Below are 15,444 nucleotides of genomic sequence, written 5' to 3'. Positions count from 1 at the left end.
ATAAAATGTTTTTTATATATCAGTATGGTTTTAAAAGTTTCTAGTGCCATGTAAATCTATCGCTGCTGGGTAAATCAAATTTTAGCTTAATAAAAATTTTATTTTTATTTTTTTCGGCAATATTTTTTTTTTGTGTTTTCAATGTGAAATCCATAAATTATTTTCTAATTAATTTTTTAAATCTTTTTCAATACAAAAAAAATGAGTAAAAATAAAATTTAAAACTTACATTAATCGCCAAAAATTACCATTCAATAAACAGTAGAGTACAGTATTACCGAAATGAAATCTAAGGTGGGGAAGACGAGAGTCCTCCGTCCTACTTCAAAATGCAGTTTTCTATTTCAATCAATAATGTCAATTCAGCTACTCAAAGTTTGAAGATGCGGCTATCTGGATGTTTGATTTAGTGACAGGGGTGGCCACTGGCTTGTTGTGCTTGTGTCTTTCGCCCGCCAGTGGAGGCACCTTCTCAGGGCGGAGCTGACCTTCGACCATCTCTATGTCAGGCTTTCTTTTTACTTTCTTTTTTGGTAATATATTAGTAGGCCCCGCATCAACAGGATTTCTGCTGGAGTTTCCCTTCGTTTTTTCTAGCTTTGCTTTGTCCGCGTCTTGTATGTCTCCAGAAGAAACTGGCGCACAGGTAGCAGTGTGAGCTACAGAAGCATTGAGGTTTGACTTGCTTGTTGAAGTTGCAGAGTGGTCACGAGAATCTACTGACAATTTTTCTTGAAGATGGGATATCTGAGTAATGTTGGTACTACCTTCCCCTCGAGTGGCATCATCTGTTTTTGGTGTCAAGACCTTCGTCTTTTTAATTTTCTCTTGATCCTAAAAGACAATGAAATAAAGCACAAGCAAGGTGAGAAAAAAGAAAAGAAAACGCCTTTCAAAAAAAGAAAATAAAGGAAAAGAAATCAAGCGATGACACTCCAGTAAAAAAGTAGTGATGATGAAAAGAAATATGGGAGTCTGAACTCTGAAGAAATTATGACATTTTAAACATCTATTAGTCGCACCTTCAAGCACCACAAAGAACACTACACTTGCATAGGCAATAAAAGCAAAGTTTCGGAAAGATTATTCAGTGGTAAATAATTTGGTTAAATACTGACAACCGAACATAAATTTTAAGAGACTGAGTATTTTGTAAATGAAATAAGTGTATAAGATTATAAAATTTGCACCGGAATAGATAGAAATGTCATGCATTTGAAACAATGGAACAGTTTCAGAAGCCTGGATATTAGTCGTATTCAAAATATGAGGTACGCTTTCCTAGGTGCCAAATGTTTAAGTAAAACTGTTTTTCAGGAACTGCAATTATATGTTGAACAACCTCAAAGCGACATGTGAGATATTACAAGTATGATTGACAAAGCATTTAAGACAAAAATGCAAAGAAACAACATACGCCGCAGCCACGTACAAAATAAGTAACTGTTGCAAAGGACATTCCTCATGATCTGCACAACATAAAAATGCATACCTTTCTCCGGTTGTTCAGCACCTTCCTCCTATCTTTTGCTCTGGATATTGCGAGTTTAACTCCCTCGGTGTCCATGACTCCACTAGGCCACAATGCTGCAAGCTACAGTGAATATATAAATATATTAAATGTTGGAGATGAATGGTATTTGATCAGCCAAGGAAACAAGTAACTTAACAAATAAATGGAAGAGAGCTATAAGGATCAATTACAGGACCCAAAAGTAACTGAAAGAAAAATAATAAGAAAGTGAAAATTATCGATGTCAACTTTGTCCAAGAGCTATCATGAGAATAAAACAATGCTCATCTGCACGCATAACAATGACAGAAATCCACAATTTTTTATTATATAATAATGCATAAACTATCTACCTTATCCAAAGACTGCCATCTAAAATTAGATCCTTTACTACAATCTCAAACAAATAGCGCAAAAAACAAAAAAATGAATTCAGTCAAAAGGAAATATCAGTATCAAGTCAATACCCTCTCTCCCTTTATCAGGAGCAGCGAATCAAATAGAAAGAATGTTTAAAACTTCCAGGTCATGTTGGCATCCTCATATGCGACCAAGCTTACTCATACACTTTGTTCTTCACATGTAAGAAACTAGTACACCAAATTGCAGAGAACAAATCTAGAATCGTCTAGGGTACATTACTGGACATTTTATTCCCGCATCACATAAAAGTATTTTTTTCCAACATAAAGTCTTGAGTAAAAAATATCACACTAATAATGTCCTGTTACCTCTTCATACAGCCTTCTGACTGGCGGACCTGATTCTTCTTCCAGTCTCTGAAATGAGAAAAAAAAAAGGAAGACTAGTAACCCTACACAAAACTCCATTGGATAGGGAAAACACACTTCAATGGAACAAGGGAATCATATGCATTACCTCCACATAAAGGTCATAAAGGTCACAAATCTTATTTTCCAATGCATTGTCAATGCTGTATTTCCGTTTCAAGGTATCTCTATCTCCCCGACCAGCTTCCTGAGAATCATCTAAAGATGCATTTTGTTGTTCAACCTGTAATAAAAGTCAAATATCAAGTATAGAACTAATACTAACATTCACCCACAAATTTCAGCACAAGCCTCACTGATGCTTGGTGGGTAAGATAGATATCCAACGCATTCCAGAAGAAGTCGATTTGAAAGATAAATGTCATTTTTTTTATTGCATCAGTAGTATGATGATCAGTCTGAAAAGTTCCACACCAATTTCATCTCAACACAGTAAAAACGTACTTTAGATTTCATATGCATAATCCGCAGCTTAACCATATCAGCGACTTCTTGTTTTATCTTCTGCAATTGATCATCCTTCTCTTGCTTCACTGACAATCCCATATTAGCCATAACCTTAAGATTTCTCTACCATAAAAACACAATCTCTTGATCAGCTACCACTAAGATATTTCACGTTCACATCACACAAACACGTTGCACAAATAACCAAATGCCGAGACTGAGAAGATTTTGTCAACCTTTTAAATCAGAGCAAAGCATAAGGTTCTCGACGGGTATTTCCAACACCCTGACCCACCCACCCCGCTCTCAAATATAATACCCGATCCCCACTTACTAAGTGAAAACTAAACAAATACATAAAAAACAAACATCTGAAATTAAATTACAAGGGGGCTCAAGCATGATCCTTTTTACGATAATTGTTCGATGAAATGGTAGTGTATCTTTGGAGATAAATGCCAAGTAACATCATGTCACCAAGCTTGTTCCTGTCAGTTTAAATAATAATGCAAGCAAATTATCCAGGACTAAGAAAAATGCAAAATAAGAAAATATGGTATTTCACATTAGTAAAAGAAGTTCAAAGAGATATTAATTGAGATATTTTTTCTTATTAATTTTTATTACTAACATAAGATGATCCCACGCATCATAGTAGTATTTACTCATTTTAGCGATGCAAATAAAGTGGGCACCACAATAGCACATTCATGTAAGAAGTGCATATTATACAAAAAAACTCCATGCATAAAAGTAGGTACTAGATCCTAGGTATTTTACATGCTTCTTTGAGCATGACTCAAAGCTATTTTAGTACCACATTCATTTCCTTGAGTGATCAATCAAATTTGACAATAGTGCTCACTACTCTGGACGTTTCCATTAGATGATATCCATTTCAAAAATTATAACAATCATTCATTTATCTGAGACATGAATCGAGCTAATACAATGAAACACAATAAATTAGTTTATAGAAAGTTTTGTAAAAAAATGATAACAATCACTCATTTATGTAACATTATCAGTAAGGTTAATATAGTCTATCAATGGTCACATTATTGTGAGAGACTCCGCAAATACACTTTTTACACACAAAATCTCAAAAAAAAAAAAAGAGACAAATGGAGTTAGTTATAGCAGACAAAAGAAAACACAGGTAAAAATTGTAATATCATGGGTGATTTCTCAATCCAAAATAGGAAAATACTTTTAGTGTCCGAAGTTGCATCAAGTGGCCGACAATGCTCATCAGTCTATTTATCACATCTTTTGGTATTTTTCCATAGTTGACCTGCTGCAGCCCAGACACAAAACACAAAATTTAAATATATCCTGAGCATAGATTAAAGAAAACACATAATTATGATACCAAATTTGAGTAAATAAGTAATAAAACAAAGATGCAATTAAATTCTTTTATTGCTCTATAAATACCGCCAATCGAGCAACTTTAGCCAGCTTTTGCTTTATCTCCGGTGGCAGTCTCCTTTTGATGGCTTGTGATGAATTATCAGGATCTTGAACTTCTCTAGATGGTGGTCTGGCTGTTGTTTCATCAATGAGAACAGAACAAGGTGCATGTTAGAGCACAAGTCATATGATAAGGAAGAGAAACTATAGAGTGTAAACTTTATTAGTCATATACATTGAGCAACTAGCTTCTCTAACTCTTTAATTGCCTTGTCAAGCATTGTACTCTTTGGTCTAACAGAAGAGCCTTCCTTTCTCTGCATGAGGGGAACCTTCTGTTCAACAGTATACAAGGATCGTTAATAACGATAAGAATTAATTGACATTTTAAGTGTCAAAGAAAAGGAGAAAAGATGGAACCATCAGAGAAAGATAAACTCGAAACAGATAACTAAAAAAATTTGCCAGCTCGAACTAAGAGTACAGGCACAGAGATGAGGTACACAATGGGAAGTCGGAAATCTAAAGCAAATTCTAACATCAGTTACAATAGCTGGGCACTTGTAAAAAATGAGTCAACTGACAGCGGTAACCCCTTCAAAATATTAGTACTATGGCAGATTTCGTATGGAATCCCCCCCAATCTCAACATTGAACGAGAATTTTACCTAACTCTACAAAGCTATGTACAAGAATTTCAAATGCTATCTCAAACACCAAAATTTTGTATTGATGGAACATCCATACAACAATGATTGAAAGAAAAAGTAACACAAATCTACAAGGTCATGGATGAATCCTACAAATATCATGGTCTTAATATTCCAGGCAACTGGTTAGAGCTCAACTATGTTGAAAATTACATGACACATTTCAAGCACAGCCAACTGTCGAAAACTTAAACAAACAATTAAAAAAATCTGCTCACATAAGTTTGCAAGAATTCCTTGCTTGCAGGAACATTGAGGTCAAATCTTTCAGCAAGTGCAGCCTTTTCTTTCTCCTGCATAGAGTGATCTGACTCATCGGCATTAGACAGAGGTTTTCCGGATTGGGATTTGTTCTCATATGAATTTCTATCCATTGACCTCCGATTTGCAGTGTCTTGAAGTTCACTACCCTCTTTCTGTTTGTTATTATAGCTCTTTAATGGGAGAACTACAGTTCTCTGCTGGTCAGCATCCTTGTATGGACCCATGGGATCACCATTCGATGTTCCTGAAGGATCCACTGTAGTTTTGGAACCTGCAATTTAGCCCTTCAATGAGACCTCAGGAACATTTTCTGGAGAAGCCAGAAATCATGTATTATTACCTTGCGCATTTGTTACAGCCACTCTGTTTGACTGACTAACTTTTTTTTTTTCAATTGACGATGCTTTTCTACCTTTGTCCCCTGTCTTCACATGCTTACTTGGATTATGTCCATCATCAATGTCCACCTTGACCTTTAGCTAAATCTTTCCGTCTCCTCTTTTTCGGCTGCTGGTTTGCTGATATAGAAGGTTCTCTGAAATTGAAAATAAAGGTATGTTAGTGTGCCACCACTATCTCGCAAGCAATTGATCAGCAAAATAATAACAATGTATCGTCCCTGTACAGAAAAACTCACAAAGGAAGACAAAGAATTGAAGCCTCTCCATATGATCACAAGAACTGACAGCTAGACCAGGGTATAATTATTCCTATGAGTAATACAAGTTATGCGCTCAAGGATTTCAGCACAGAGCCCTTTGAGAAAGAAAGTGGAATATATCAAAGACTGAGAATCGTAATTACATCCTTAGTTTCAAAGCCAAATTCCAAGAAGTCCAAAAAGGGGGTAACTTTTCATGATGTCTTAACCAGAACAATGCTAACATGAATATTTGGTTACAGGAGACACATTGCATCAATCATCCGATATGTGTGTTTCACATTCGGAAGTAAGCAAAACACAGCATCTTAAATATTGTTTTTCCTGCAAAAAAATATCGTATATTAATAAAAGAACATCCAAAATAACTCACATGCGCTCCAACTTTCCACGATTCACAAAAAATCCATCATGTTTTATCGCGGAGTTATCGACCTGGAAATAGTCGTCCTGCATAGAAGTAATACTCATTTATTATCTAACCATGCAAAAGCTGCAAATCAAGACCCTCGACAAACACTGCCGGTTTAGAAAACATAGAAGAAGAATAAAAAGTAGCACCCACCAACTCAGCATCATCTATGAATGAATCATCTGTATCATACTCATCATCATCAGGCACATCATCTAGGACAACATCCTCCTCGTCACTACTTCCATTACCCTTTTATTTCCACAAAGAGAAAGCACATAGAATCAATAATCACCATACACAAACGAGGGATGACAATTAAAGCTAAATAATTAAAAAAAATGTAAGTAACAACCATACAGGAGCTACAGAAACATCCTATTGGACGTCTTATGTAAAACACCAGATAATTCAACGCAACACTATCCATAAGTCTCTCACATAATGGGGAGCCTATTCAAATGTTTAATCCAGAAGTGCATAAAGAAACTTAAATACCATTCTATTTCTAAGTGATTAACATTAAACAAATTCAATTTAAATCCAAAGACACAGTTACATTAAATAAAACTCAAGCAAACGCGACAATTAGCACTAAAGAGAATTCAATGCAATCAATCAGCATTAAATATAACCGAACTACAACATACCGCATACATACGCTCGATTCTCTCTATCACATTGTTCAAACGGTTGGATCCAGCCTGCGCTTGTGAATCTTTGGCTTCATTCTCGGCGACCGTAAGCTTCGAAGAAGAAGCCTCTGACGACAGCGGCAACGGTGCCTGTGAAGTGGGCTGCTGGGCCTCCGAAGACGGGCCCACGACTGACAGGTCGGTCCCATTGGCCTTATTGGAAGTAGCCTCTTTAAGGAGTTTTTTCCACGAAACAATCGTGGTTTCACCCGGCCTCAATTCCACCCGGAAACGGAGGCGGCCTCCGGCGGATTCGAATGACGATGCGGGTTTGGACCTGGAACCCGATTCGGATCCTGGTCCACCGCCTTCCACCATTGAAATTAGGTTTTGTACGTCGTTTGCGGAGGTTATAATGGGTATCCCTGTCAGTGAAGTAAAGAATTTCGATTCATGAATTGGGAATTTGGAAAAACCCTAAAGTGGAGCTGATGAAGGGAAAGGGTAATTTTGCTGTATTGTACCTATTATGGGTACAGGGATGTTCGCGAGTTATTCGGATATTGTTTGATAAAAAAATCATTGGAGAAGTTCAGGCTCAAAGATATTCAGCTCGGTCGGGAGTGGGCGAGTTTGTTTGTGAGCAGACTAGTTTCTTGGGTCATAGAATTTTTGTCCTACATTACGCTTATTTCTTAAATTCGAGATATGGAAATAGGCATATTTCTTAAATTCGAATATGTTAGTTGGCTTTTAGATAATAAACTTAGTAATTTTCAAATGAGTCGAGTTCGAGTCTAATGATAAAAGCTCGAGTGTATATATATCTTAAACGAACTTAACTCGAGCTTGATATTGTTCGGCTCGACTCGTTCTTAGGATATAAAAAAGAGTTGGAGGACTATAATGTATATTTAAGCTTGTTTAGATAAGTATTTATAGAACATTTTACAAAATAAAATTATAAAAGATTTTAAAATTTATTTTAAGAACAAATATGTATTTGGACAATTATTCTATACAAACATTTTTACAGTTAAAAAATACTATATATTGCTTTTCTTAATTGCTTTCATTTCTAAAAACATATATATAAAAAATAAAAAATAAATAAAAACACACACACACACACCCCCTCGATTTTTCTTTTAAAAGTATACTCGGGAAACGTTTTTTTCAAAAAAATTACAAAAATATTATCTAAAAACATATTTTAAGTTTTTTCACCTACAAAATAATAAAAATATTTTTAAAATATTTGTCCAAACATATTCTTACATTTCTTAATTTGTTATCTGGAATTCATATTAACATTATAATAAAATAATATAGAAACGTTAAGACATCCAACCGAGAATATGTTGAACAAGTTCTGGTACAACTATATCTGTTATGACTTGTTCACAAGGATGATACAAATTGTTCATACAACATGCCATTTGATTCTAAAATAAAGCCTATCAAGATCTGTAGATCTTCAAACAGACGACTATAGTTGTCACTCATGGCAAAAAGAATATCAAGCCATAGAGCTCAACTGAAAGGGCAAGAAAAAATAGATAGTCTAAACTCTCCAAGCCTACGACACATTGCACTTGCACACATCTCTTGCCCAAAACAAAAGGCAAGAGATCCTTGACACTAACCATGGAATAAAATTATTTCATTAAAATGTAACGTTTTGATACCGAGGCCCATGGACAAAAACTTGTGTGAGATGGTCTCACTAGTCGTATTTGTGAGACGGATATCTTATTTAGGGTTATCCATGAAAAAATATCACTTTTTATGCTAAGAAGTATTACTTTTTATTGTTAATATGGGTAAGGTTGACCTGTCTCACAGATTAATCCGTGAGACGGTCTCACATGAGACTTACTCAGGCCCATGACCCACAGGATCTATGAGGTCGGAATAATTGATGAGCTCACCTCCATGTCGGTTCTTGGATTACAATTACAGTGTAAACTTTTTAATTGAAAATCACATAATAAAATATGAAATGAGGTAATATTCAATGCTAGATCGTTAATCCAGGTTTTCTGGTAATAGCGAGTTCTGAAACTATATTTAAAATCAAAGATTAATCGAAACGAATAAATCTGCATTCAACGGCTAAAAAGAATTGGGAAAATTTGATACAGGTTGAATTTTCTGTGGAAAAAAGGGGAAACAAGAAATATTCATCTTTCTATACGTTGAGATTTCATTTACGAACCCTACAAAAATTGCAATGGGCCTGTAGAAAATACATGCATGCCGTTGCCATCACGAGCTAGAAATCCTGCAACAAAGTATCCATCTGTTAAGCTTGTGCTGGGAATCCATGGTAATATATCGGGTGTACGTTTCTATAAACAATCCTAATCATCAGGATCCATTTCCTCGTCCTGCTCCGATGTGGGGACAGTGACGGGTTGGCTAGTTTGATAAGACTCCAAAAGTCCTAAATCAGTGTCATCTTCTGGCGTTTCAGACTCATCAGTAATGTCATCTTGTGATTCATCGCTGTTAAGACCTTGATCCAATACTTCGGGGCACTCGTCCTGCCCCTGATACAGAATTTGGAGATTACTGCCCTTTCTTGAAATACCAATGTCAGTATTCTTGAGAGTTGCACATGAGCATTCGGGTATGGGGTGAGAAAGGAAAGAGTTTGGTCTTGATAGAAGAAACTCTCGCATAACGCCATCTTCTGTTGTGCTTTTGTTTAAGTGTTTCTGATGGAGAGTGTCAAATTGAGTCGGGAATAGTAAAGATTATCTCGAGTACTATTGATCAGTTGAGCGAGATATTTTCTGGGTATATGGACAGAAATGTGGAAACGAAATTAGAGAGGGTAAAGAAAAAACCGTGTAAAAGAAGAATGTAAAAGAAGTAGAAACAAAATTCAATATTAGCGTGTAAGATTGCAAGTGTTAGCCTCTTGACGATTGAAAGACAATTTTACGGTTTACCTGTCAGGTCTGTACGTTCTACTGGAAGCCATCTTATACAGGCGGTGTCCCATTATCAAGCTGGAAAAATCTGGCCATCCACTGCCATCATTGTCAAAACCGGGAAAGAATGCATCAGCTTCCACAGAAACAATATAATCAATAGCATCCCACAGCAAACGATGCGCTCGGTTTCTTAAATCGTTTGGTGAAGGCTCAGGTTCAGAATCCTTCTCAGCAATCCAACCATACCAGCCTTCTTTTTCGTGTCGATAAATAGGTCGGTCAGGAGGTGGAGGAAGAGGCCTAGGACGAGGGCCAGCTTTTTCCCATTCTTTTTTTAATTGTTTTGCACTGTGTGCTGGAGGGAATTCAAAAGAGTCCAGAGGAAGTGGGGTTTCTGGGCCAACGATTTTGGCCAGCTCTTGTTTACTGCACAAAGAAGTACGATCCACTAAGTTGGTGTACATGGCACGCAAAGGAATCACAACTCTTTGACCACCAAAGGTTTCAGAACCTGCCAAGTATATTCTTGTTCTTGGAGGGTAACCCAAAGATCGAAGGAGAAGTCCAACCTACATTATCATAAACAAGATGATAGAACCCCATGATTAACTCACACACGAATAAAAACTAAAGATGAAGGTAAATGCAGTTCCTAGAAGAAACATGAATGGAGGAAGCAAAAGTGCACAGCGCAAAGGTTGCAAATGATGCAAAACAGACGTTCTTCATCATTGCGATGAATTTACACCACATAAAATCAGTCGGCGTTCTACAGAAACCATGAAAAGATTGGACATAGGAAAAAACAATAAAATACTAACACATTAAAATCATAGCGAACACATTTGGTCGATTCCAATTGAATGGAGATCACCCGCAAAAAACATTAATCTTATGTTTATAAATAGTTAGGGTATAACACTTTTTTCCCTGAATCAGGAAAAAAAGAATTTCCAAAATAAATGATTGGCACTGTGAACGATGGTACCTCTTCAGGCATTAATGGGCATGAACCATTGGCTTTTAGGCTGTGTGAATCCACACTCTCTTCTTTTATTATCCCTTGTTTGATCATCTGTTTTCGGCGGAATTGTATGAGTTCTGTGTGTACGTCCTACATAAAAATAAGCTAACCATTAGGACAAAGTTACAATATAGACTCAAATAGCACTGTTCACTTATGCGACTAACTAATTACAAATGTCATTAAAAGAAGATCTAGAGGCATAGGCATGCATAGGGAAGTACGAGGAAGGGAGGGTGGTGGAGTCTAATAATAAAGAGTGATGTCCTCCTTCCTACTATAACAAAAAGTGCCTAGTGGAAGTGTAAGACATCAATACAATAGACGACTCCCATTATTACAACATGAATCACCAGATCAACTAGAACTGTTTCCATTGCAAAAAAGATGGTATGTTCAGGAAAAAATTTGGGTCAAGGATGTCAAATTCACAACTATTTTTATCATTTGTAATCTAGAAATCAATTTGCATAGCTTATGAAAACTGGAGATGGATGGTGAAAACATGATAAAGATGTAAAGATACCTGGAAAAGTTCAGCACAATCATGATATGCTAGGACATCCCTTTTCAAACCAGGATGATAAGCGAGATATGGTTGACCCGACACTCGTAACCTATAGACGAGAAAACATAATAAGAGCATAGCGTAATCAAAATATCGTACTTAAAAGCATATGGCTAACATTTGCATGAAACCCGTCCCAAATTGAATACATGAATTCCAAACTGAAAAATTGATGGAATCATACAGAAACCAGTAAGTATAGTAACACTCTTTCTACAACAATAATTAAACATTATTCATCGTATTAAATACCTTATTTCACCCAGGACCATATTTATTTAACACGCAGGGTATGCTAAAGCACACCATTTCTCATGAAGCTGTTGGCATATGGTGTGGTGTGTGGTTTACGGACATAAGCCACACCATGCATGAATTTTTAGAATGTGCACATATAAATGAAATTTACCACGATCATTTGCCAACTGCAAAAACCTAGGAACGTGAAATTGAGTCAAAATTTAAACTTGCTGGATTGTTTGAAAAAAGACAACTGAGGAAGTGTGCTGGAATTAAATTGCTGTAAACAGAGAGAAAGAATGGCTGCTTGGACTTTTGTTGCTGTGATTGGGAAAAAATCAAAAAAAAAAAAGAACGAAAACTGTCGTGCAATTGAATTGCGGTGAGAAGCAAAAGATAGAAAAAAGATTGTGCCAAGTGTTACTTGAATGATCAAGGGTTTGAGGAGGGGTGGGTTGTTGTGGATCATTGGCCTTGGTCTATGTGGGCTGGCCAAGGTTTATTTTTCAAGAAGACACGCATTTTGGGCTTCAATTTTCCTCAGCGGGACTTTTGCATGAATTGAGCCCAGTATAAGGCACGCAAAGTCGCATGTGCATGCATTTAACGGCTATGCCAAGAACACAGCAATTTTGATAAACTTCTGAGGTAAAGAAAAAGAAGTTTTCATGGTCCCTCAAAATATTGACAACACCTCCAGCAATTCCAGCCTAATCCGAAATGACTGCAAGTATTTGATTCGAAAAATTACTAAGGAAAAATCCGACTCCTTTTACCACTTTATTGGTGAAAAAACGTAAGTCAGCTTCTCTGGTAATTATGAACCAGGAGCAAAGAACTATAATTAGCAATCAAAACACCAAATTGCCACCATAAATAATGGTCCCAAACTGACGAAAAAAACCACGGAAAGCAATCACACGACTCACCTCTTCACGATCTGGTTCCCAACTTCAACAATTTCTGCACGGAAATGAAGCGCATGATATGCAACTCGACATCTGAGCCTTTGGTACTCAACCAGGCTTGAGGGAAGAATCGACTAGGAAGCAGAAGAGAAAAAAATCCTATTGTAATCAGAGAGAAGGCAAGGGCATGGTAAAGCATCAAAGAACAGGAAAACAACAATATCGCCTCTATGATACTGACTCAAAAGGTCAAAACAATCAGATTAGTAGATATTTAGAAAAAGGCAAGAGATCAAATAAGCAGGACTGTAAGTTGGTTAGAATGCTGATGATATCATTAACAGCATAGTTTTCAATGGTTGTACTGCACTGGATAAAAACCACAACAAAAATTTAGTCTTTTATTGTCTCTATCTCTTAACTTAATGACCCAAACTAGATAACATACCCGTTCTGGTTATATCCCTATATCTAGGGTACTGGAGATGGTATCAGTTCGCCATAACAGTGCATTGAATAAATTTTGTAGTTACACACTTTAGTCTTTCCATTTGCTGAGATTTAGCGGAGTAGCTAAATCTTAAGTCCCCTTGCCATCGTTCAATAAAAGAGATTTATGTCTAGTCAATTTGGACATCAATATCTATAGAATGTAATCATGGTTTCTAAAACCATAATACCATATACATCTATACAGGAGATAAATAGAGAGTACGTGTACCTGTAGGCATCCTCCATCAGTAAGTATCAAGCCAATGACCTTAGCACTCTTTAATTTTGGTAAAACATCCTGCAGATAATAATTGGGAGAAGACAACCTTTTGGGTTTAAAAATTGGATATTGCTTGCGCTTCCTGCCCTCCATCAAGTCATGAGGTAGGTTTTTTGCAATAACCACATCATTTGCTAGGACTGATATGAATTGTTCTTCGTTGTAAAGATACGAAAAACTCTTGAACTTGGAACTGCCACCAAGATATTTAATGCAACTTAGAATTCATACAAGCACAATGCGATATTTTTATTCATCCGCCTTCTTTCAAACTTAGTAAAAACCTGATTCCTTTTGATTGAGTACTTTCTTGAATCTCCGGGATGACAAGAGTAGCATTTAGAAGCCTGGAAACTGCGACCAGATCACAGATCTAGCAAATTTACAGCCCTTTAGGAACTTCACATTGAAAATAGATAAAGATGTTTTAGAGGAGAAAACGGAGATTACCGAGGCTTTAATCTTCTCAAAGTCACCATGAACTTTAGCATATATGAAACCGTTGTTCTGCTCGTGTGGAACTGAAACAGTAAAAAATCAGTTTCCCCGAAGTGTAAAAGTAGGGTGGGGTTTTAAGGCAAGTTTTAGAGGGGCCATTGAATCAACAACGCGAAACAAATCCCCACTACTTTCATTATTTTGAACAGTGGTAAATTTTCACGATGATCATGCTCACACAAGTACATGTAAACAATGCAACTTTGGTTGAATGGACATACTGTTTAACATTATTTCCAAAAATAGTAATTTCAAGCCCAAAATATTTGAAAAATAAACAAACTATAAAAAAGGGAAAAAAATGGATTACATTCAGAAACAAATGCTGAGTGAAAATGGTCGGTCATTAGTGGCGACATATTGGATATCAGGCTCTGAATAATACTGTAAGCGAAGTGATCATTCCCAAAAGAAATATGCATGGTAAATTACCAGGATAAGGCATACTTCTCGGATTTGCATAAGGCTGCAAGGCCTCCAGAGCCTTAACCTTGCCCCACAGCTTCCTATATCCAGCACCCTTGAGAAGCATCCAACAAAATTATAACATGATATAACAAATCTCAAATGTCACAAAAATTTTAATCTGAAGTGGTAAAGTAAAGCAATTCACAAATTTAATTTAGCAATTATTTTACCTTTCTGCCAGGTTTTTCAGGGTAATTCAAATCCTCGGTAAAGGCCGAAATGGAGCTATAATGCATCATACTGGCGCTGGACTTAGCAAGAAACAAGTGCACCAACAAGGACATAAATGATAATACCAGTCCACCCAAGGCCGCCCATTTTATTTTGGATTTCATTCTAACTCTTAAAGCCAGCCAAAATTGATATCTGCTCCCGCTACACTACACATCAGTGTTCACATTTGAATGTTCAATAATCCCGGAAAAAGAAAAAATAAACTATATAAACCGCAATCCCACAGCATAAATGTTAAAACCGGTGCTCCAAAATTTATACGACTATTTAATTCACTCAACTCCTTCCACAACCTGACACACAAAACAACAATTCTTCCACTAGTATCAACATCTAGTGCCGATTTTGAAGACAACTATGGTCAAAATAATAACAGGCCAATTGATAGAGATTAAACCAATAGAAAAAATGTAAATAAATCGTAGGGACAGGAAATTGAGATTGTTACTGACAGAATGCATCAAACAACACCATGAGACCGGAGCCTCCCAACAAATTATCCACAGTGGCGCAAGTTGGTGGCGCTGGGTTCATCACCAGATCACGGATCGGCTGATTCCATTGCGAAAGGTATTCAACAAAAACAAAATCACGAAACCCTTTTCCTTGTACAATTAACTCTTTTGCTGGATCGATGCCCCAAAAGTTGCGTAAGCAGCGATATTAGAATATTATATTAGAAGCTGCTGGATCGTTTACTTTTTACAAATCCAAATATAATAGTAAAAAAATTGGAGAACAAAATGTTCTTAGATTGGAGAATCGAGGATTGAAGGTGTAATCAATTGGCTGGGGTTTAAGATCTATATACCAAATATCATGAAAATCATTTTTCTTTAACATGGATCCACATGCGTGATAACGTTATCCTACATATTAAAAACAAAATGAGAGGAACAAATATGTTATAAGGACTTATTATATAATAATTTGAGTTAATTATT

General features: G+C 36.4%; 1 protein-coding gene and 1 pseudogene across 1 annotated transcript; both read right to left on the bottom strand.

Moving 5' to 3' along the window:
• Positions 1–206: 206 nt before the first annotated feature.
• Positions 207–7,524, bottom strand: LOC140808744 (ubinuclein-1-like; annotated as a pseudogene).
• Positions 7,525–8,929: 1,405 nt separating this feature from the next.
• On the bottom strand, positions 8,930–15,338 carry LOC140808818 (protein EMBRYO SAC DEVELOPMENT ARREST 30-like). Its single transcript, XM_073166101.1, is given in 12 exon segments — positions 8,930–9,565; positions 9,568–9,644; positions 9,804–10,357; positions 10,777–10,902; positions 11,339–11,429; positions 12,550–12,662; positions 13,250–13,493; positions 13,585–13,673; positions 13,751–13,821; positions 14,231–14,318; positions 14,437–14,646; positions 14,953–15,338. Coding segments are annotated over 12 exon segments (2,028 nt in total). The 5' UTR covers positions 14,962–15,338; the 3' UTR covers positions 8,930–9,209.
• Between the last annotated feature and the right edge of the window lie 106 nt (positions 15,339–15,444).

The sequence above is a fragment of the Primulina eburnea genome, chromosome 13 (assembly GCF_022965805.1).
Source record: "Primulina eburnea isolate SZY01 chromosome 13, ASM2296580v1, whole genome shotgun sequence".
NCBI lineage: Eukaryota > Viridiplantae > Streptophyta > Magnoliopsida > Lamiales > Gesneriaceae > Primulina > Primulina eburnea.
This window is presented reverse-complemented; position numbering and strand designations above follow the sequence as displayed.